The sequence below is a fragment of the Staurois parvus genome, unplaced genomic scaffold, assembly GCF_062004578.1.
Source record: "Staurois parvus isolate SC_StPar_1 unplaced genomic scaffold, SC_StPar_1.0 ptg000066l, whole genome shotgun sequence".
Classification (NCBI taxonomy): domain Eukaryota; kingdom Metazoa; phylum Chordata; class Amphibia; order Anura; family Ranidae; genus Staurois; species Staurois parvus.
In genome coordinates this window covers 10,679,858-10,702,071 of record NW_028317862.1, presented here as the reverse complement: position 1 = coordinate 10,702,071, position 22,214 = coordinate 10,679,858, and the positions used below count along the sequence as shown (strand labels likewise).

The window sequence follows — 22,214 nt, the reverse complement described above, 5'->3', positions numbered from 1 at the left end:
TGTTGACATATTATAAGAATGTCTAATCTGTAATTTGATGCCTTTTGGAGATTTTTCCATCTTTCCTTGGCTTCTTTATGCACATTAATACAAATTTTTAGCTGGGGTGCCCAAACTTTCGATCCCCACTGTATATATATATATATATATATATATTATATTTTATGTATACAGAAATGTTTTGCCTTTTAGTTCCATTTTAAACTAAATTACAAAGTAAGGCTTTACATATTATTTAAGGCTATATTATCTGTACTGTGTATATGCTCTTCAAACTAGTGGCTGCAAATGTATACTTACTTTCTAGTTTGGGTACAGTACCCATATCATTTTTGCATTCTACACCATCTTCATGTTGGGAGAAATTAGCAGTTTCATCATTTATGGTTAATGAAGTCTGTAAAATAGCAAGAATCAATCTTGTTAGCATTTTAGTTCTGCAACTTGATAACTACAAGAATAATCCCATTTTATGATAGAGAGTGGTATACAATATAAATTATACACCTTCTCAACTTGCATCTGAGGCCTCAGTTTGAAAGATTAGCCTGCAATTGCAGGTTCTATTTACAGCTGCCATCTTACGACTTCTCCAGTTGGAGTTTAGGTCAGTATTAAAAAGTGTCTACAGACTTTAGTGGCAAAATTGTGTGTATGTAACTTGCTGCCATCTAAACACTCTAATAATGAAAACATTTTCTAGAAACATGTATGTGTGCATTAGGTGAACTTGTATGCTTGTGCTCAGCTTGTCAAATCGGAAACTATAGTGATTAGCCATAAATATCCAGTAGATTCAGTCAGAAAATGTTGGCCAAGGTCATGGAAGGCCTACAGACATAAGATTGTGGATTAAATAAGGTGAGCCTCTCAGGCCTTTAGACATTTTTAGGCTCTTAGAATGGCAGCTGTTGACCAGTAAAAAATATCCAACAGCATCCTTGCAGAGGGCAACAACATTTTTGTAAAGACCAGCATAAGGAAATGGTTCATATTTTAAATATACCAAAGTTAAATAAAATGTACCTTTATCGAAATGTACCTTTATCGATGCACCACTTGTTTGTTTTAAACAGGATTCCGCTGTCTGAACCCTGTTATCACCGAAAACATCAAACACAGGAGATCTGATAGGTGTCAGCAATTTACTTATTTCTACAAATAGGAAACAACACAATGATTATGCAGTTACATGTACCAACTCTAAATAGTTAATTTGCACCCCTTAAAATGATTTACTGGGACAAAAAAATGGAGAGAGGAAATGGAAAAGAAAAGGGAACAGAATAAAAAAAAAACACAGCCCCATAGAGTGTGTGTAAATGGGCTTTTTCTCTCCATACAAGTCAATTGGGAGTGTAAAATCAGCATGAAATCGCTTAATGCAGGTCAGATGCCAGTCAGATGCACCTGTGAAAAAAACTCGGGAGCATCTCAAAGCTGACCCCAAAAACAAGTGCAACGCATGTAACAGCACGCTGCATTTTCCCATCTACACAAGTCCTATCAATGTCTGAATTATTTTTTTTTAAATCAAAGCATACGTATGTAGTAAACTGGTCGTAAGCAGAAATGACTAGTGAAATTTAATTCTGCTGGGTGGTAATCTGCTCCACCTACTTTGTAGGATCTACTTTGGCTTTCCTCTAAATTCAGTGCAGCTGCTGTTCCTGGCTGCTGCCAGTAAGTGTCACTGACATCTACGGTATTAGACAGGGGAGCTGCAGTAATGCAGAGTTATGAATATTTATGTTCCCCCTGGCCAATCACTAGGAGGTGTATGATCAGTGGTGTATGCGGGGGGGTATAAATATTTATATTTAGGGAATTTCCTTTCTCCATGTACTGTGGCCTGGGGAGGTACCCACTGCTTGGCTGTGGAGTTCTGAATACAATGCTTCTGGGTGTTTGTCTGATGGTCCCTATTTTTTCAATACAGCATGGTCCATGTTCTCTTTATAAACAGACAGCAAGAGTGTGGCCGGCATCTGGAAAATATTTTGCTGGAGATATCTGAAGCCCCAACCCATTTTTTTCCTCTTGCACTTGTATGCTTGACTTTATTTTAGGGGCAAACTCCATAAGTTCATATACACAGTTTCAGCATCAGGGCAGGGACTGCTTGGTTGTGCTATAACCCAAAAATTGTGCAAAACACCACTATAGTCACCATCAGACTCAAACTGGTCCAACAGAGGAAAAGAGGATCCTTCTATGGGCACCTAGCGCTTAGGCAAAAGAATGCCAGGAACATTATGCATTTAAGCACACTGCGTACAATTGTGTTGCCTTGCTCTGTCAGGCACGGTGATCTCCTGCCTGAAGAATAAATTCTGGCAACAGCATGAGAGAGAGACATCTTTGCTGTAGTGGGTGCTCAGTAAAACTGCTGAACGACAATGGTGAGGGCCATTTCTTCTGCTGAAACTTTTATCGGGGGGTGCCTATTGCTAATGTAATCATTGCTGCCCCTGACACTTGCTACGGGTTATTACTTGTTCTGACACTGGGGGTGATCGGTGCTAGCCCTGACTCTTGCAAGTGATTATTGCTGGCCCTGACATTTACTGAGGATTACCAGTTGCCCCTTCACTTTCTACGGGTTATTTCTAGGATTTCTCATTGGTGGCCCCAAGACTTGCTTGGGGTCATCATTGCTGGCCCTGACACATGCTGGAGTTATTGCTGGGGATGGTCATTGCTGGTCCTGACATAATGCTGCAGGTTATTGCTGGCACTGACATCAATGCTGGGTGTTGTTATTGCAGGTGCGGACACCAATGGGACTTAATTTACTCCCACAATCTCTTTGATATACTCTCAGGGCACATTCTATCTGAACCTGTGGTGCCCAACCTGCAGGCCAGGGGCCATATGTGGCCCTTTGGAGGAAAGGAAATGTAATGGTGGGTGGTTTAAAGAGAAATGAGATCACCATTACCAATTCACATAAAATGTAAATCACACAAAATGCATCTCTTAATACATAGGTTTCAATAAGTAGAACCTCCAAAACATACATTTAAAAGTGTTTGATCAATCTGTTAGCCCCATGCAGATTAACAAAGGCATTTCCCCCAAAAAAAACTGAACGAGACATCACTGTGAGAAGATAGGACACACAATGTGACACAGAATTCTCATTTAAGGTGAATGCGATGTTCCAGGCTAGTGTTTCTGGGCAGAGAAAGCTGTGGATTTATCTCTCTGGATTCTGTAGCTCTGGATCAGAACATTCAAACCTGTGTCTGGGTTTGTGTGTTAGACACCTGCAGTCTAGAGGTGTCCTTAAATACCCAGGTCTGAGAAAACCTCAGGGCTCCCAGTTGGAGACTGCTTCCAGTGGGGGAGATGGAAGGTCTCATTGAGGGGGTCAGAGGACCCAGCCAGAAGCCAAGAGGTCTCAGTTCCAGGAGTCAGGTCGGCTTCTATCAAGGTGTCAGGAGAACCCCATCCTTAGGCCAGAGGTGGGCCTTACAGCAGGACACAGTGTCTAAAAGGCGAGAGAGCCAAGTATCCAGGAGAGGTACTGCAAGGGAAGCGGAGTGAGCTTTTGAGCCAGGTGACTTGGCATTTTTTAGTGTGTGGATTTCCGTTCAAATTGGAGAAGATCCCCTGCATGGGAAATCATTTGTTTGTGAAATTTTGCTTTCTTTTTAAATAAAAGTGGGCTACCCAGCCCTTAAAAACAGTTGCTGTCTGCTGTGGACTCACTAAAACAACGCATGTACCATGAGAGCTACCCCATGTCACACTTTTTACCATTATCTCAACACCCCCCTTCAGTTGCCAGTAGGTGTATATGGATCATTTTGCCAGATGTCCACAGGCTGGTTCAAACCTGCATCTGAAATAGAATACAGTTGGTGTGTGGTACAATGATAGCAGTGCCAATGCGCTGATTGCGGTGCATTGCAAGGTTTAATTTCATTTATTTCATTAAGTTGTATTAGCCACAAGGCGGTGGTGTGAACCAGCTAGGTAGGAGAAAAGGCATTTTGCCTTGTCTTGTGGTGAGATTTTGCTGGAATAGTCGCCCAACGTAATCCTACTGCACCCACTGTGAGTCTGCCCTTACGGTTATTACTTCCAAACTTAGAATCTGTGTATACATTTTGCTATCTGCATAAAGGCACATAAAACTGAGTGATAAAAAATCCACTAGAAAAAAAAAAGGCCTAGATTATAAAAAACAAGCAAATTTAACGGTGCTGTTTTGGTTTACAAGTTTATATTCTGCAAGCACCAAGTAGTCAAAGTACTGTGACAGTGACTTTATCGCTACAAGAAAATTTGTGTGAAGTTTCTATGCCCTCGGTTTCCTCTTGTACCAAATTGTATTGTAACTGTAATGTCGGCCTTCATTTTGTAAAGCGCTGCCCAAACTGTTGGCGCTATATAAATCATGTATAATAATAATGTACTCGGACTCGGTTTATGGGCTTTGTTCTCAGCAGCAGGGAGGAGAGGAATTAGTGGGTTAAATGAGTATTCCTCATTTTGTTTTTCTTCTTCTCTGTGTGTAACTGCTATTGTTGATCCCTATGGAGGTCATTAGAAACTGTGCAAACTTTTAAAATGTATGCTGTAATCTGCTCATTAGCTCTTGTGTAATAAGGGATAGCTTGGTGTGATATACTGTACATGTTATATGAATGAATCAAGGTGATCGTGTTTCTCTTCAAGCCATACTTCAGTTACATTTATCTCCATTTTCACCTTAGAAGAGTTTTTTATTGCTGTCTTTGTAGGGGGATTCAGTCTCTATAATTGTCCTGATCACCAATGTCTCCGGAGAATAATGTAAACACCAAATCTGGAGTTGCCACTAGAACAGGAACAGAGAGGAATTCTTCTAATGAGAACACTTGCTAATGTGACAATCCCCTAAGAGTGGTTTTCTCTCACATTGTCAAGATATCCTTTCGTTTCCTGTTGATCCCACAGAACGGAAAGTCAAGAGAAATTTCCCTAATTAGATTAGATTCAACTTTATTGTCATTGTGCAGAGTACATGTACAGGGCCAAAGAAATGCAGTTAGCATCCAGACAGAAGTGCATAAATGGCCCATTTACAAGAAATAATATAACAAAAATTGGGGTATGGAATATACAGTAATACCATAATCGGTGCAATTAGTGCATTGATAGATGAAATATTCAGTAATGCAATGTTGAATAAAATATACATTGATGCAATAAAATAAGTCAGAAAGCAACCCCCCCCCCCAAAAAAAAAAAAAAAAAAAAAAAAAAAAAAAAAAAAACACAATGATAGCGGTTTGAACTTTCCACTAATCTATCTAAAATGAAAAGAAAAAAAAGTTTTGCCGTTAAATATACTTTAATATGCAGGCTTTTTATATAAAAAACATTCACTTAGATGTCATTTTCCTTCTTGGAGAAATATATTTTCCAACATTTTCCAGAATGGGGAAGTGAAATAAAAGACAACAGTACGCCATCTATTCTGCTTCCTATCCTTTGTCTATTGCCTATAGCTGTATGGCTCTTAAAAACACCTACTTACCTGATACTATATATCTATGCAATTAATACACTAGAACTGGGATGTCAAACTGGCAGCCTTCCAGCTGTTGCAAAACTACAAGTCCCATCATGCCTCTGCCTTTGGGAGTCATGCTTGTAACTGTCAATCTTGCGATGCCTCATGGCACTTGTAGTTTGGCAACAGCTGGAGGGCCGCCTGTTTGACACCTGTGCACTAGAAGGAACCAGCACTATATAAAGTAGGTTTATGAAAATATATATAGTGTACGAACAAAATGCTTAGGATTATAGAAGGAGAGATTGGCAGAATCATTATTTACCTAATGGTGGTAGAAGAAGGCTGTCTGGTAATTCATGTGCATCATGAAGAAATGAGCCTTTTGGATCGTTTTGGCCTTTTGAGAAGGCACACTCAGCAGCAGATTGTACTTTAGATGCAACAGTATGCGATAACTAAAATAAACAAAAAACAACAAAAGTTAAAAACCAGTAGACTTACATGTGCTTAAAAAGAAGAAGTAGGGTCAAAGCTCTTTAGGCTCCATTTTTTGGAGGGATCACAGGCGTGCACTTCATTCTACACTTCTTTGACCTGTATTCAGCCAACAGCGAATTAAAGCCCACTGTCAGCTGACATCCCTCAGCCAGTCCAGGCTCTGGAGAGATCCTGACTTTAATGTAGGTATCTTCCTGGATGCTTGACTGGCAGTTGGCTCAGCCTCTCAGAGAGCCACTTAGAACCTGAGCCAGCCGCTCCTGCCCCCTCCACTGCCCGGCACTCCAGTGAAGAGTGACCAGAGGTCTTTGATCAATCAGTTCTTGATGTAGTGGTGGAAGGGGTAGAGCTGCACCATGAGTCTGAGGCTGCATTCACCTAGGTAAAATATGTACATTTGTTTTTATTATCCCCAACTTCTCTTTATTTATCCATAACTTTTGAGATTTGAAAGGAACAATAATCCTAAACTGTAAGCTTACATTGATTGAGCAAATACAAAAACATTAAAAGGAGAAGTACAGCCAAAGCCATTTTGGCTGTACTTCTCCTGTGGATCACAGGAGTAGAATTAATTCTGCATTCCTGTGATCTGTTTCCAGCTGACAGCAGACTGAAGCCTGTTGTTGGCTGACATCACTTGGCTCATCCAGCCTGGAGAAAGATCCCGATGTCAAAGTCAGGATCCACCCCAGGGTCTGGAGTGGCACCTGGTTCAGCCTCTCAGCAAAATGCTGAGAGCCTAAACCAGCTGCTCCCTTCCCCTCCACAGCCCAGTGCTCCAGTGAGCGCAGGGGGGCAGAGCAGACAGCGGCGACTAACAATCACTGCTCTCTGCTCAGAGTGGCTGTGAGAACTCAGCCATCAGCTGGCATGTGACCGCTGAGTTCTAACACTTAGAGCCGGCGGGGAACAGATGCAGCATCAGACCAATGCTGCATCCACCTAGGTAAGATTAAAAAAAACAAAAAAAAACACCTCTTAAAAATGTGTATAATTCCATATACTCTGAAGCTATAGAAATTGATGACATATTTACAAGGCTAATGTGTATTGTTGCTCAAATCTTGGTATGATCTGCGTTTCTTCTAGATCTGTGCAGTAATCCATTGTGAAACGTTTTCCTCTGTGCCAGAGTTTCCTCTGTTAAAGAGCTTCTCTCTCCCCTTGTATGGGATGACTGGCCTCGTATTCACCCGCTTCTGTAGTTTTCTATTGGAGCCTTTAGTGGGTGGGGCCAGCTGGGCCCCTCCCACAGCTCAGCTCTGTGCCCGGGCTTTGTACAGCACAGAAATGATGTCATCACTACTGTTACAAGGTAATATCTGGGTTTTGGGCACACAAAGTAAATTTATATATCATTTGCAGCTATTGACGAATGTATTTAAATTCACATCGTTACCTGATGCTCAGAACCACTTTGATCTGGGTCCTCCAGGGCCAAGTGCTGTAACAAGAACACCGAGCCCATGTACCTGTGTCTTATGATACAGAACGGTTTTACATGGGCCAATGTGACACAATATATATATATATATATATATATATATATATATATATATATATAAAAATATAAATATATTAGTTAAAGCAGAGCTCCAGTCCAAACTAAAAAAAAAATTTAAAAGGTTTTGTAGCTGCTAACTTTTAGAGGACCGCCACCGGTTTCACTGGCTGTCTTTTCTCCCCAGCACTAGCATCCTAAGTGTAGGGATAGTTTGTGGCTTTACAGTCAGGTGTTCAGTGCGCATGTGCGAGTAGCGCTGCACCTTTTGAATGGTCCCGTAGTCTTCTGGGACTTATGTATTCCAGAAGACTATGGGGAGGGAGGGAGGACAACTTCCACTTATGATTGCCTAGGCAATTGACAGCTGCCTGCTCCCCAAAGGTGCCAATTCCTCACTGGGAGCGGGGGACCAGTACTTAAAGCAGAACTTCCCCTTTTGTGTGGAGATCTGCTTTAAAGTCCAAACAGGGAGCTGCATGCTTTGTTAAAGAAAAATCACATCAAATCAGTCTTGTGGACTCCATTCACTACCTAACATACAATCAAATAATGACTGGGAATGAAGTGCAATAGTAGAAACGTTTAATCTAAGGTTTCATCACATAGCCCATGAACTGAGAAAACACCCCCATGCGTGAAATTGCTCATCAGCATGTTCAGGAGCCATTCCTTTCAATGGCACCTGAAAACACAAGGCAATTCTGCCACGATTGCAGCTTGATTTTTTTGCAAACAAAATTGTGCGACGAGTGTTGTCCGAAAGAGTTTTCATGACTTCTTTTGGACAACATGCATCGCACGGCAGAATCGCTCTGCGTTTTCAGGTGCCATTGAAATGAATGGCTCCTGAACATGCTGATGAGTGATTTCACATTTTAACAGTACGTTTTGAAATTGCGGGCAGAATCACTGCAATCCTGTCCGCAATTCAAAACACATATATGTGAGCAGAGCCTTAAACAGTTTGTTCTGCAGGAAAACTGCCTGGGTGCTAAAAAGATGAGAATAGGTCTGTGTCGACAGGCTTTGGGCTTTTGTCAATGAATGAGTTGGAGACACTTTTGAGATCATTCACAATTCATTGATAAGTGCATTTGACCTGCTGTTAACCTCGTTCTTGCCTGCATTTAAACCAGCTTTAACTGGGATTTGCAGTATATTCCCATAGAGTTTTATAGTAAAGAAAAATGTCCATTGACAAAGGCCCTAAAACTAGAATTTCAGTGCACAATATTGCACCGATTGTATATTACAATAATTGAGACATTAATATTCTCTGTCTAGTTTACACTTTAAGAATTACAGTAGCAAAAAGTGTCAGCATTAGTGATTGGTATTTACCCAGTCTTTCTTCACATGAAGAATATTCTTATTAGGAGCTTGAGATTCTGAAAATGAGGAAGGCAAACATGTTACTTGTACTTTATAAATCTTTCAAGATGCTCAATTTTATATGATACATGAAGCTATAACCATCATAAATATATCAACAAGATGAACTACAACCATAATGGTCAAGGTGGCCTCTTTAGCTATTAATCTGAAGACTCAAATAGAATACTAAAGTCTAATTAAGAAAAAAAATAAAATTATATATATATTTTAAATTAAAAAAAAAGGGGTTACAGCACAAGTATACATCTATAGCCAGTAATATAGCAACTTCAGGCATCCCCTGCCCTTGATAGTTAACAACCTGGGCCATGCAGTAGAAATGGAGGTATGAATGCGCAGCTCATAATAGCTACATATATGCACATGAGATACTAAGCAGGTGTTGCCATTTGTTAACCATTAAACTAACATGTTAAACTGAGCGAAGTGCTAATATATTCACCGATAATACAACAGCTGCACTCACAAAAATAGCTAAAATACAAATATACACTTGCACTGTTCCTTTTATATATATATATATATATATATATATATATATATATATATATATATATATATATATATATATATGCGCAGATCAATGTGTAAAATCGATAATGCTAAATTGTGTACAAACAATGTGATATCAGTATAGTCCTGTATACCAAATAAAAAGTCCCATGAAATATGGAAAAAGTTAAATAAAATTCCACCGTGAATAAATTATTTGGTCATCGCCATCACCACCTCCAGTGCACCAACCACTAAGAAACATTGTCTGGTAGCCCACCACAAGACCTTACTCCACAGGAAGTCAAACAGCACTTTTTAGAAACAATTTTCAGATCCCAGATAGATGGATGGCTCTAATCCTCACCAACCATAATGGCACTATATTCCTATGCACTGAGAAAGTAAAGAGCGCTTCATGGTGTAGTATATTTTATTACATTTACATATACTTACAAACAAGGAAGAAATGTACACAAACAACTGCTGGCCCACTGGGCTGGCGTGATAATGTTACTGCTAAATTCTGAAGCCACTAGGAAGATGTCCCTTATGATGAAATGAGTAGCCCGGAGTAGCTGAGGATTTGTGATGCATCCAAATAAGTTGCACCTCTAGCATTAGAGGGCGCTAGATGTATTACAAGTCCTCACCACTACTTCGAAGCCCCTGGGAAGAAGTCCTGTTAGACAAATCACACAGGGTGGAGTTAGTGGTGATGGTGATTTTTCCTTGTTTGTATACATACATTCCCTATATTTTTAATTAAAGTAATTTGGGATATACTTCACTAGGGAGTTCTCTTTACAGTTTCTCACTGCATGAGGAATATGGTGCGGTTATGGTTCTTGAGAGTGAGGTTAGAGCCATCCACCCAGGATCTGAGAATTGTGAGAGGTGCTGTTTGACCTCCTGTGTACTGAGGTCTTATTGTCTGGTAACCAGCCATGTTTGTTGGTGATTGATGTACTGGAGGTGGAGATGGTGATAACTTTTTTTTTTTTTTTTTAACAATGGACTTACATTTTTTCAGATTTCATGGGAAAGTTATGTGTTCTCCCTGCAATATTGAATTTGTCCACTAGAGAAACCCAGAATAAATTCTGAATTTGTCCACTAGAGAAACCCAGAAACTAGAGACTGTTCAGCCTAATAAAAACTCCTTCATTCTAAGAAAAGGAAATAGATGAATCCTAGGAAATCAGACTCCATCTTAAGAACATGGGGAAAGGAGCCAGTCATAATTCTCTGCAGCACATCATGGACTTGAACTTGCATGCAGGGAGCACCGCTGGTGAACATGGACTTATTGCCATCCACAGCCTAATCCTTGTTTTTGCATGATTCATACATTGGTTGTATGCATTTCCTATCTGTTTTTTTCCCTAAGAGTTTCACCCCACTCTGTTTTGTTAATAAAGCTTCAAGATTACATTCAGTCTGGCTTATTGCAGAATGGGAGGGTTTAGCTATACTTCGGCACAGGGAATTGTAGCTAGAACAGAACAGGAACTATGCAGATGACACATTGTTTGCACATTATTTAGCATTATCAGTTTTACATTTTAACTGGATTGTGGTACATTTAAAAAGGGACAGTGAAAAATTTTAGTATACTTATTAACCCTTACCTATAGAAAACCATTTCTTGTAAAATGCAGGTACTTAGTTGCTCTATATTGCAATGGATGCTCAAGCTGGCCAACTACTGTTGGGATCTGTCAGCCAATATGGAGTTAAGTTGAGTTTGTTTTGGCAGAAGCTGGTCACTATACACTGCTCCATACTACTCATGCATAGCACTTTAAAGAGACAGTGGCAAGATAGTGGATTACTTATACCCACAAGCTGCAGCCTCTATTGGTAGCGCCACCCATGAATGATGAATTAGTAAACTCTTTATTTTGGAACAATTAGATGAGATTGCAGTTCTGAGTCACTTACTGTACTTTTTACTTTGTATTGCGGTGTTACATGTGGGAAACTTTTAAGACCTCAGCAGCAGCACTGTTAGTATTGAGCGTTTGAGACATTTTAGACACAATTTTGTGGGGTAATTTTATTTTGTTTAATCCATGAGCTCCTATTACCATAAATAAGGCGGAGGTTTTACCCCCCCCCCCCCCCGACAAGGCCATTTTTTGCGATACGGTGCTGCATTACGTTAACTGACAATTGCGCAGTCATGTAACGCTGTACATAAAAAACATTTAGGTCTTTTTTTTTCCCCCACATAGATCATTCTTTTGGTGGTATTTGATCATCTCTGATTTTTTATTTTTTGAGCTGTAAAACAAAACAAAAAAAAAAAAAAAAAAAACACAATTTTTGACTTTTTGCTATAAAACATCAACTAAAAAAAATTATTCATAAATTTAGGCCAAAATGTATTCTGCTACATCTCTTTGCTAAAAAAAAAAAAAAAATCCCAATACGTGTAAATGAATTGGTTTACATGAAAGTTATAGCATCTACAAATGGCGGTATATATACACACTGGAATTTTTATTTATTTATTTAATACTAGTAATGGTGGCGATCGGCAACTTATAGCAGGACTGCAGTGGGCATTCCGACACGGGGGGGGGGGGGGGGGGCACGCGTGCCCCCTATCCGGAACTGCAAAATCACACACACACAATATATTATATATATACATACATATACATATACACACACATACATACACACACGATTTTGCGCACAGCAGCCACCCTGTAGCAGTATATCTGCTATAGGGCAGTAGGCAAGAGGTTAAAGTGTTACTAAACCCAGGACCCTGCATTCACTATATCTGGTCTCCCACAGTACACAGAACACGAAAATGCAATTATTTTAGTAAATATAAACTGCTAAATATCTTTTCTCATCAGCAGTTAGAGCAGTCTTGTGACTTCTATCAGTGTACAGCAGAGCACTGGTTACAGCTTGTAGGAGGAAATTTCTCTAGAAGGATGCAGAACCTCTGACCTCTGTCTGGTCAGTGCTGATTGGCCCTGTGCTAATCACATGCACTTTCCCAAGAAGATTTGAAAGAAAAAAAAAACAAAAAACAAAAATGCTCTAGCAATACACACCAAATTGAGCATATGCAGTGTCTCCACACGATAATGTCTTATCAGGAGATAAGAGGGGGACACTGGGGAAGGGGAGAATCAGAGAAGACAGGATCAAACAGCATTTTTACACAATGCAGAGGATTAACCCCTTAGGTTCCACAGCGAGTAGATCAAGCATGCTTTACTGCATATACAGACCGATTTTACTGTTGTGGGTTTAGTAACACTTTAAATGTCAGTCAACACAGTGGCTAAATGGTTAGCACTTCTGCCTGACAGTACTAGGGTCGTTTGTTCAAATCCTAGCCCCGGCACCCCCTGCCTGGAGTTTGCGTGTTCTCCCTGTGCCTGCGTGGGTTTCTTCCAGGTACTCCGGTTTCCTCCCACACTCCAAAGACATGCTCTTAATTGGATCCTGTCTAAATTGGCCCTAGTATGTGTATGTATAAATGTAAGTTAGGGACCTTAGATTGTAGACCCCTTGAGGGTTAGGGACTGATGTGAATGTACAATATAGATATGTGTAAAGCACTATGTAAATTGACGACGCTATACAAGTACCTGCAATAAATAACACACAAAAATGGACATACACATTTTTGCTCAAAACAGAGGTGCAGTTCAAATAATGGAAGTAGTAGGAGCACTACTGCTAGAGACAACACAAAGTAATTTCAGACCTGTTCATATATGTGGCTGCCCTAATATAAAAATGCAGTAAAGTTTATTTAGTTAGAGATTGGTCATTTGCAAACACATGCAAAGCATAATACCCGTAGAATTTAGATTTCTGTTTACTGTAGGTTCACTGAATGATTGAATTAGCCTGAACGTTTGAGTAAAGCCATTTCTGCTACACAGCTAGACTGTCACATACACCAACATGAACTGAAATGTTTCAGCCGTTTTAAATGTATCTATTAAAAAGGTAGGTAGAAACACAAAAATGAGTAAACATTTCAATTCCCATGAACAAGTATGCTATTTATTAGGCAAAAATATTCTTTTGGTTCATGTAATGACTATGTTATACACCAGACTATGCAGGATAATTGTATTCCTTGGCAGATGTTTTCCCTGCAGAAAACAACAATATTCAATTTTACTCAAGACCATTATGCATTTTTGTGACATTTTAAATAAGTTTGGAATGAATTTCTCCCATTCAGTGGAAGATCTGACATCAATGGCGATACAGAAAAAAAATGACAGTAGACATAACACAAATAAGGACAGGCATAAAATAAATTAGGAAGTAGTAGAATGGAGAAATGAAAATACAATCAGTTCTTTTTATTATCATTTTACGCTTTCCACATACAGAATAGGGAGAGTACATGTCATTGTCAGACTAGGTGGTTTGGAAACTACTGTAGTCATGGACTATATGGCACCAGGCCTGTGTCCCCTTTTAGCTGTTTGGCAGAACATTCCTCCTGAGTGGCTGCCGCTCATTTACCCTCCCTGCCAGCTAATGGATGGAGGGAGAGAAGAGAACTGGATGAAGAATTGCTATTGGCTCTTACCCCAGCCTGGGACTATGCCTACCCCTAGCAATCAGGCAGGATTCCTACTGCATGTTGCATGGACTGGACTACCAGTGGAACTTGAAATTTGGAGCAGCTCATCTGGGACTTGTGTGTTGAGCGAGGTTGATCTTAGAGCCTGGAAGAGGGAAAAGCCAGGAGCTACGGTACCAGGCAAAGCTGCTGGGGCACATAGTCTCTTGTGCAGCACAGCCTCTCCTGCTCAATTCTGAAGGAGCTACTGCTGAAAATCAGGCTGTGGGGATCAGGTTGTTGTGTAACACATGGCTGTACTGTGTTGCCTGCAAGGAGCGGGGCTGCTGGACAAGGTAGCAGGTTGTTGGGGGTAGGAGCAACTGCTGTGTTGAGCTGCAAGAAGTGGATACCCAAGGGGCGCAGGCTAGAGAGGGAGACCCAGAGCTGTGGTCTAGCTACCATCTACATCCATCCTGAGTATGGGAGCAGCCAAGCAGAAACAGACTGGGAGGACTTTACTCAAGAACTGAAATGGCAAAAGACCTTTTGGTCACCTTGATGTGTCATTTGGAATTAATTACCTATTCTGCTGTCTGATGAGGAGTACTTCCAGATGAGAATGAAACATTTGTTTACAGTGGGGTTACAAATACTCCCAGTTGGGAGTGAGCACTCGACCATGACTTAAAGGCCCAAAGACTGGCAGGACTGTACCTGTGTGTTCCCATGGCCAATTTGTATAATTGATAGGCCTTACAGTTGCCAGTTCTCTCATCCACAGTGGTGCCTGTTTTTAAGCCATTGCCAATTTTGTTTTGCTGTCTTCGTGTGGTTTGTTGCTGTATTTCTTTGTCTAATCCTTCTTCGCTTTCAGGGCTTTTGCAGTTTAATAAAATACATTCAACATTCCTGGGAGTATTGGTGTTACTCAGGTCCAGGTATAGAGTGTCATCACTGGGCAAGGCAGAAGGACCCAACCAGGGGCGGACTGACAACTCATGGGGCCCCTGGGCAATAGGGGATCATGAGGCCCCTGTGTCCTTGCTCAAACTCAAAAAAGCCTATGAAAAAGGTACCAGGGGCATCTCATGGGGCCCCCTACTGACCCCGGGAACTCGGGCAGTGCCCGAGTTTCCAAATGGTCAGTCTGCCCCTGGACCCAACCTAATACAGCAACCTCCCTGGAAGTAGCACTAAACATATGTAGCAGTACCCCTGTAGGGCCGCTGATTGAGGACAATAGAATGTGATAAAATACAGTCACACATCATGATAAATGACCAGAGATCTTCTGAGGCTGCCAGCATACTCACATTAGTGACTCCATGCACACTGACCCAGTAACCAGTCTAAGGAATGTCTTTTTGGATTTTAATGCTGAATAAACTTGAAGCTGGGGAGTGGTATAGAGCATGGGATACTCTGATAATTGCAAGTTTCAAAGAAGAGGGCACCAACTTTCCTGTCTTGAAAGTAGCACTCCTTGATCCCTGAGACTGGAAGGAGAGGCCAGATTAGGGGGTACTATGTAAGCTACATCCTGTAAAGCTAGAATGGCTCTTCTATCCTTGCATCACAAAACACCTGGATCAGCAGTCATTTACTCATGAGGGCAGGGAGCAGCTGCCGAGACTTAACTTCCGGTTGCCTTCTTGTGAAGTGATAGTAGACTGGATACTCAAGGGTAAAGTCTCAAAAGTGTCACTGTATTGCAGGTATGGGTCCCTGGGCTCTGCCACAGCCAGGATCCAGATGAACAGCAAACTGGATAGAAAGCAAGGCCTTCAGAGATGGCCGCTTTCCCAGCTGGTGAACCTCCTTGGCAAAATGTGTAGAGCTGTGCACCCAGTGAGTGTTAGGCCACCATCAGGCTCCTGGGCCCAGCAGCATAGACAATCCAGCAGCACCTTCTCAAGCCTCAACCTGAGGCAGGAGAGAGACTATTGCTTTCCCAAATATTTTACTCTCCCCCATCATTACTTAGGTGTCCGTTTATGACACAGAGAATAGCTGCGATTCAATGGATCTCAGCTATTCTCTGGTCATTCACAGTTTATGACACTCAGGAGATCATGTCAACTCTTCACTGGAGATCTGTGTTCTCCCTCCAGATTCTCCAGCCCAGAGCTGGAGAATCAGAGGGACCGCAAACTAAGCAGAGATAATTTACCTCTGCTTAGTAAACTGATCTTAATCTCACGAGATTATAGTAAAATCAGCCGTTTTCCAGAGTTTGTAGACCGTTCTCCAGCGTTTGGAGACAGTTCTCCCTTCGTTCGGAGAACTGCTTCATAAACTGCATTCACAGGAGAACTGTGTTCTCTGAGAATGCTGGAGAACTGAGCAGCGATCTATTACCGCTGGTTCATAAACGGACACCATAGTGGCTTAAACCTCCTACCTGGAGGACTGGAGGAAACCCGCATAGTATAGCCAGTGGTGCAGTGACCCCTACTGGCAAATGCACACCTATGCAAAAAACAACATTTTCCTATCACTTAGCAACCTAACTAAGAGAGTGCTACACATATACTGTGTTATATAGATATACACACAAAGGGGAAAGTCTATAATTTCAATTATCGTGTTAGAATACACCAAAGAGCAATAAGCGCAAGGACCTAAAACAGCACATGCGAATACCCTTAAAGCAGAACTCAAGTCAAAAATAAAAAATAACAGTCCATTAAACGGTTATGCACACATATATCTTTCGGCAATATTGATCTTACATCTGGAGCTACCCCCTTTGCACTAATGATTACAGAACTGCAATGATGAGGTCTTCAAATCTGCCTGGAGTTTAGCTTCAATCCAACATAACAATACATATATACAAAGGAACGGACCTCCTGCGCTAGAAATGGGGCCCTATCACTATAGCTGCTGACACTTAATTTACTCACTTTGGTAGGAGGTTAACAAAGAATACAAAGTGCAGCGCTGAATCCTAAATGTCATATATTATTTATATATTATTATTGTATATAATATATTTCCGGTGTGGCGGCCATATTTGAAACCCCTATATGAATGCAAGGCATTCATAGCATGAGGTATAGGAGCCTGATATTGAAGATCTAAATGTGAGTGGGCATTCTTATTATATATAGACTGAATAAATACAGATTTACACTATGAAAGTTTTCGGTTTATATATGAACCGAGGAGGAAGCTGCTGACAGAGTATATAACTCTGGGGAGGATCCGGTGATACATCAGAGTGGTGTTTTATCCTAAGGCGAGCTGACCCTGTGGGGTCAATGTAAGGAGGTGAGGGGCCACTGTAGCCATTGTTTGGATTCACACAGTGTGGACACCTGTCATCACATGCATGAAGATTGAGTTTTTTGGACACTATTTTATATATGGACTTATTTTGAGTGGTCTATATTTTGAGTGATTTTGATGAATTATTTGCTGTGATCACTTTGACACTTTGAATATTCCCGGTGGGAATACATATGTTGCACTTTACTTTATTTGCACATTTGCACAGATTTTGGAGCACGTATTTATATATTTATTATTGTTGTATATATGACATTTAGGATTCAGCGCTGCACTTTGTATTATTTATTGTTAAAATACATATATACAGTGTACAGGAAATGGGCTTTAAACCTGGGCACAGTATATATGTTTTCCTAAGTTTGTGCTGGTATTGCACTGCACAGCACACTGCCAGCACAGAGATAGCACGCTCACCAGAGAATCCTGTCACCTGATCACTGTGATAGCCTCTGATTGGCTATCACAGTAATCAGTCAATGTGCAGCACACCCATGTGTTTTCTTCCTCCTCTGACTAGAGAGAAAGAAAAGTTGCTTTCATCTTTCCTCCGTGCAAGAAAAATATACAAACAAGTGTTTGTATTAAAAAAAAAATAATAATAATAATATATCTCTAGATCAAAGTTCGATCTGGTCAGTGTCAGGGTTAGTATGTTAAGGTAAAGTTATAGGCCAGGGTCAAAAGGTTGGTGTCTGTTTATTTTATGTAGGATTTTTGAAAAAAGGCATTTTCAAATTAGCATCAGTTCGTGTCAGTATGTCTTGGGTAGGAAACAAAAAAGGCAGTTTCTGGGCCCTACTAAGAGTTTATAGAAGAAAATAACACACAGATATGTGGTATTACTGTGATTGGCAGGAGAATTTATTTTGGGTTGTTCTTTGGTGGTAAGTTATGGTAATAGCAAGAAATATTCAGCGAAAGAAAGAAAGAAAGAAAGAAAGAAAAAAAGAAGGAAGGAAGGAGGGAAGAAGAAAAAAAGAGGGAAGGAAGGAGGGAAGAAGAAAAAAAGAAGGAAGGAAGGAGGGAAGAAGAAAAAAAGAAGGAAGGAAGGAGGGAAGAAGAAAAAAGGAAGAAAAGAAGGGAAGAAAAAAAGGAAGGAAGGAAGAAAAAAAAGGAAGGAAGGAAAGGGAAGGAAGGGAAGGGAAGGGAAGAAGAAAAAAGAAGGAAGGAAGGAGGGAAGAAGAAAAAAAGAAGGAAGGAAGGAGGGAAGAAGAAAAAAAGAAGGAAGGAAGGAGGAAAGAAGAAAAAAGGAAGAAAAGGAGGGAAGAAGAAAAAAAAGAAGGAAGAAAAGAAGGGAAGAAGAAAAAAGGAAGAAAAGAAGGGAAGAAAAAAGAAGGAAGGAAGGAAGAAAAAAGAAGGAAGGAAGGAAGGAAGGGAAGGGAAGGGAAGAAGAAAAAAGAAGGAAGGAAGGAAGGAAAAAGAAGGAAGGAAGGAAGGAAAAAGAAGGAAGGAAGGAAGGAAAAAGAAGGAAGGAAGGAAGGAAAAAGAAGGAAGGAAGGAAGGAAGGAAAAAGAAGGAAGGAAGGAAGGAAAAAGAAGGAAGGAAGGAAGGAAGGAAGGAAGGAAGGAAGGAAGGAAAAGGAAGGAAGGAAGGAAGGAAGGAAAAAGAAGGAAGGAAGAAGAAAAAAGAAGAAGAAAGAAGGAAGAAGAGATATCCAGTACCATTTACGACCAATTCAAATCCCATTTTGTCCTGAAAAAAAACAAGGTATAATCCACCTGGATACATGTGTGGTTGCAATCATATGTACAGTTTTACTAATACATGCAAAATTGGGTCTAGGCATTAAGGTTTGTTTTACCCTCCATCTTGAAGGGGTTATAGTAAACATGTATTAATGTCAAAGAAAGCAAACCAAGCCTAATATGCTGCTCAAAAAAAATGTAAAGGAAAAGTTTGAAACCATATCAGATCTCAATGGGGAAATATATCATGGTGGATATCTATATGGATATGGACTGGGTAATGTGTTAGGAACGTAAGGAGGCCCCATCATTTGATGGAAATGAAAAATGATCAACCTACAGATGACTGAATTCAAAAGACACCTTGAAAAATCAAAGTGAAAACTATGCAGCAGGCAGGTCCAGTTTACCGAGTACCATTTTAAGTTGCTGCAATGAAATTTCAGCAGTTTGTATGGCCCCCACGTGCTTGTATGCATGCCTGACAACATTGAGGCATGCTCCTAATGAGACGACAGATTGTGTCCTGGGGTATTTCCCCAGATCTGAACAACAGCATTACGGAGCTCCTGGATAGTCTGAGGTGCAATCTGGTGGCATTAGATGGACCGAAAGATGATATCCCAGAGGTGTTCTATTGGCTTTAGGTCAGGTGAGCGTGGGGGCCATTCAATGTTATCAATTCCAACATCCTACAGGAACTGCCTGCATACTGTCGCCACATGAGGCCAGGCAGGCATTGTGATGCACCAGGAGGAGCCCAGGACACACTGCACCAGCGTAGGGTCTGATAATGGGTTCAAGGATTTCATCCCAATACCTAATGGCAGTCAGGGTGCTATTGTCTAGCCTTTAGCAGTCTGTGCGTCCATCCATGTTTATTTTTTCGAGCAGTGTACTTTTTAAAAAAGCACCTAAAAACATTTTTTGCAGTTGGCATATACTTTGGCATAATAACCCTTCTCCCGTCAAATGTACCTTTTGGGAATCATGTATGTTTGATACCTGGAACTTTTAACGCAGTCTAATAGAGAGCAAACTTGGTGACCTGACTGTTCTCTACTGAAGTTAGACCCAAACCGGTTTCCATGTTTTTTTTTTGTGGTTACAAAAAGGATGGAAATATGACATTTTAGGTAGGTTTCTTTTTTTTTTTTTTTTTTAATTGAGCTTCCTAAGAGTAATTCAGCATTATAATGAAAACCTCATTACATACAGTGACTTGAAAAAGTTTTCACACCCCTTGAAAATTGTCCACATTTTGTCATGTTACAACCAAATATGTAAATGTATTTTATTGGGATTTTATGTGATACACCAACACAAAGTGGCACATAATTGTGAAGTGGAAGGAAAATGATAAATGGTTTTCAAAAATTTTTTAAAAATAAAATATCTGAAAAAAGTGTGGCTTACATTTGCATTCAGCTCCCTTTACTCTGATACCCCTAACTAAAATCTAGTGGAACCAATTGCCTTCTGAAGTCACCTAATTAGTAATTAGAGTCCACCTGTATGTAATTTAATCTCAGTATAAATACAAGTGTTCTGTGAAGCCCTCAGAGGTTTGTTAGAGAACATTAGTGAACAAAACAGCATCATGAAGGCCAAGGAACACACCAGACAGGTCAGGGATAAAAGTTGTGGAGACGTTTCAAGCATGCTTAGGTTATAAAAAATAATCCCAAGCTTTGAACATCTCACGGAGCACTGTTCAAGCCATCATCTGAAAATGGAAAGAGTATGGCACAACTGCAAGCCTGCCAAGACATGGCCGTCCACCTAAACTGAAAGGAGAGCATTAAATCAGAGAAGCAGCCAAGAGGCCCATGGTAACTCTGGAGAAGCTCCAGAGATCCACAGCTCAGGTGGGAGAATCTGTCCACAGGACAACTATTTGTACCACACGCCACAGATCTGGCCTTTATGAAAGAGTGGCAAGGGGAAAACTAACACTGCACATCACCCTGAACACACCATCTCTACCGTGAAACGTGGTGGCAGCATTATGTTGTGGGGATGCTTTTCTTCAGCAGGGACAGGGAAGCTGGTCAGACTTGATGGGAAGATGGGTGGAGCCAAATACAGGGCAATCTTAGAAGAAAACCTATTCGAGCCTGCAAAAGACGTGAGACTGAGGTTCACCTTCCCACAGGACAATGACCCTAACCATACAGCCTGAGCTACAATGGATTGGTTTAAATCAAAGCATATTCACATGTTAGAATGGCACAGTCAAAGTCCAGACCTAAATCCAATTGAGAATCTGTGGAAATTGCTGTTCACAGATGCTCTCCATCCAATCGGACAGAGCTTGATCTATTTAGCAAAGAAGAATGGGCAAAAATGTCATTCTCTAGCTGTGCAAAACTGGTAGAGACATACCTAAAAAGAATTGCAGCTGTAATTGCAGTGAAAGGTGGTTCTACAAAAAGTATTGACTCAGAGGGGCTGAATACAAATGCACGCCACACTTTTCAGATTTTTGTAAAAAAAAAAAAAATTTAAACCCATCATTTTCCTTCCACTTCACAATTACAGTATGTGCCACTTTGTGTTGATCTATCACATAAAATCCCAATAAAATACATGACATTTTCCACATTTTGTCATGTTCCAACCAAAAACGTAAAGGGATTTGAATACTTTTTCCAAGGCACTGTAAAGGCTACAAAAAATGCTAGGGCTACACAAGCAATTTACTCTTTGCAACCCATCCTCTCATTTTCAGCACCCTTATTTCAAGCAGTTAAATCTCTTAGCTGCAAATAATGAAATCTTTCAGTAATCAAAGATATTCAATTACTTATGTAGACCTAGGCTAAAAATTACTACAGGCTGCTTCACCAGGGAAAGAACATTGTATTCATCTCTCCTGTCTTTCCATTGGTTAGCTAGTAATCCAAACAAGTAAGTCACCCCTTACCTGTAAATTCCCTTTTCATCACATGACACAGGAGAGGTAGCTTTTAGGGTATGTTCACAGCTGTCAGTTTTGGCTGCAGTGAGAGAGGGTTTAAGCACATAACACATTTTCCTTTTTTCCATTAAGTTTTAAATGCAAAAAATGACACCTCATTCATGTGTTCACACAGCAGCGTGGTGCATTGAAAAGTTCTGCCGAGGTCAGAATGAGTTTCTCTACTCAGAGTGGTCAGACTCAGGCACTGGCTTGGCAATTTATGTATGCCACTGCTGTGGTGTCATTGGAGAGGCTAGCATCAGTCAACACCTTCCATACCACAGGAAAAAAAAAATATCCAAGAAAATCCA

General features: G+C 40.5%; 1 protein-coding gene across 1 annotated transcript in view; it reads right to left on the bottom strand.

Moving 5' to 3' along the window:
• BRDT (bromodomain testis associated) overlaps window positions 1-22,214 on the bottom strand; it is a 169,299-nt gene that overhangs the window by 26,977 nt on the left and 120,108 nt on the right. The window contains exons 12-15 of the mRNA XM_089668933.1: window positions 8,856-8,902; window positions 5,832-5,964; window positions 1,043-1,155; window positions 301-397 (exon numbers count right to left, since the gene is read on the bottom strand). Coding sequence (XP_089525059.1) covers window positions 301-397; window positions 1,043-1,155; window positions 5,832-5,964; window positions 8,856-8,902 — 390 coding nt within the window. The remainder of the gene's footprint in view (window positions 1-300; window positions 398-1,042; window positions 1,156-5,831; window positions 5,965-8,855; window positions 8,903-22,214) is intronic.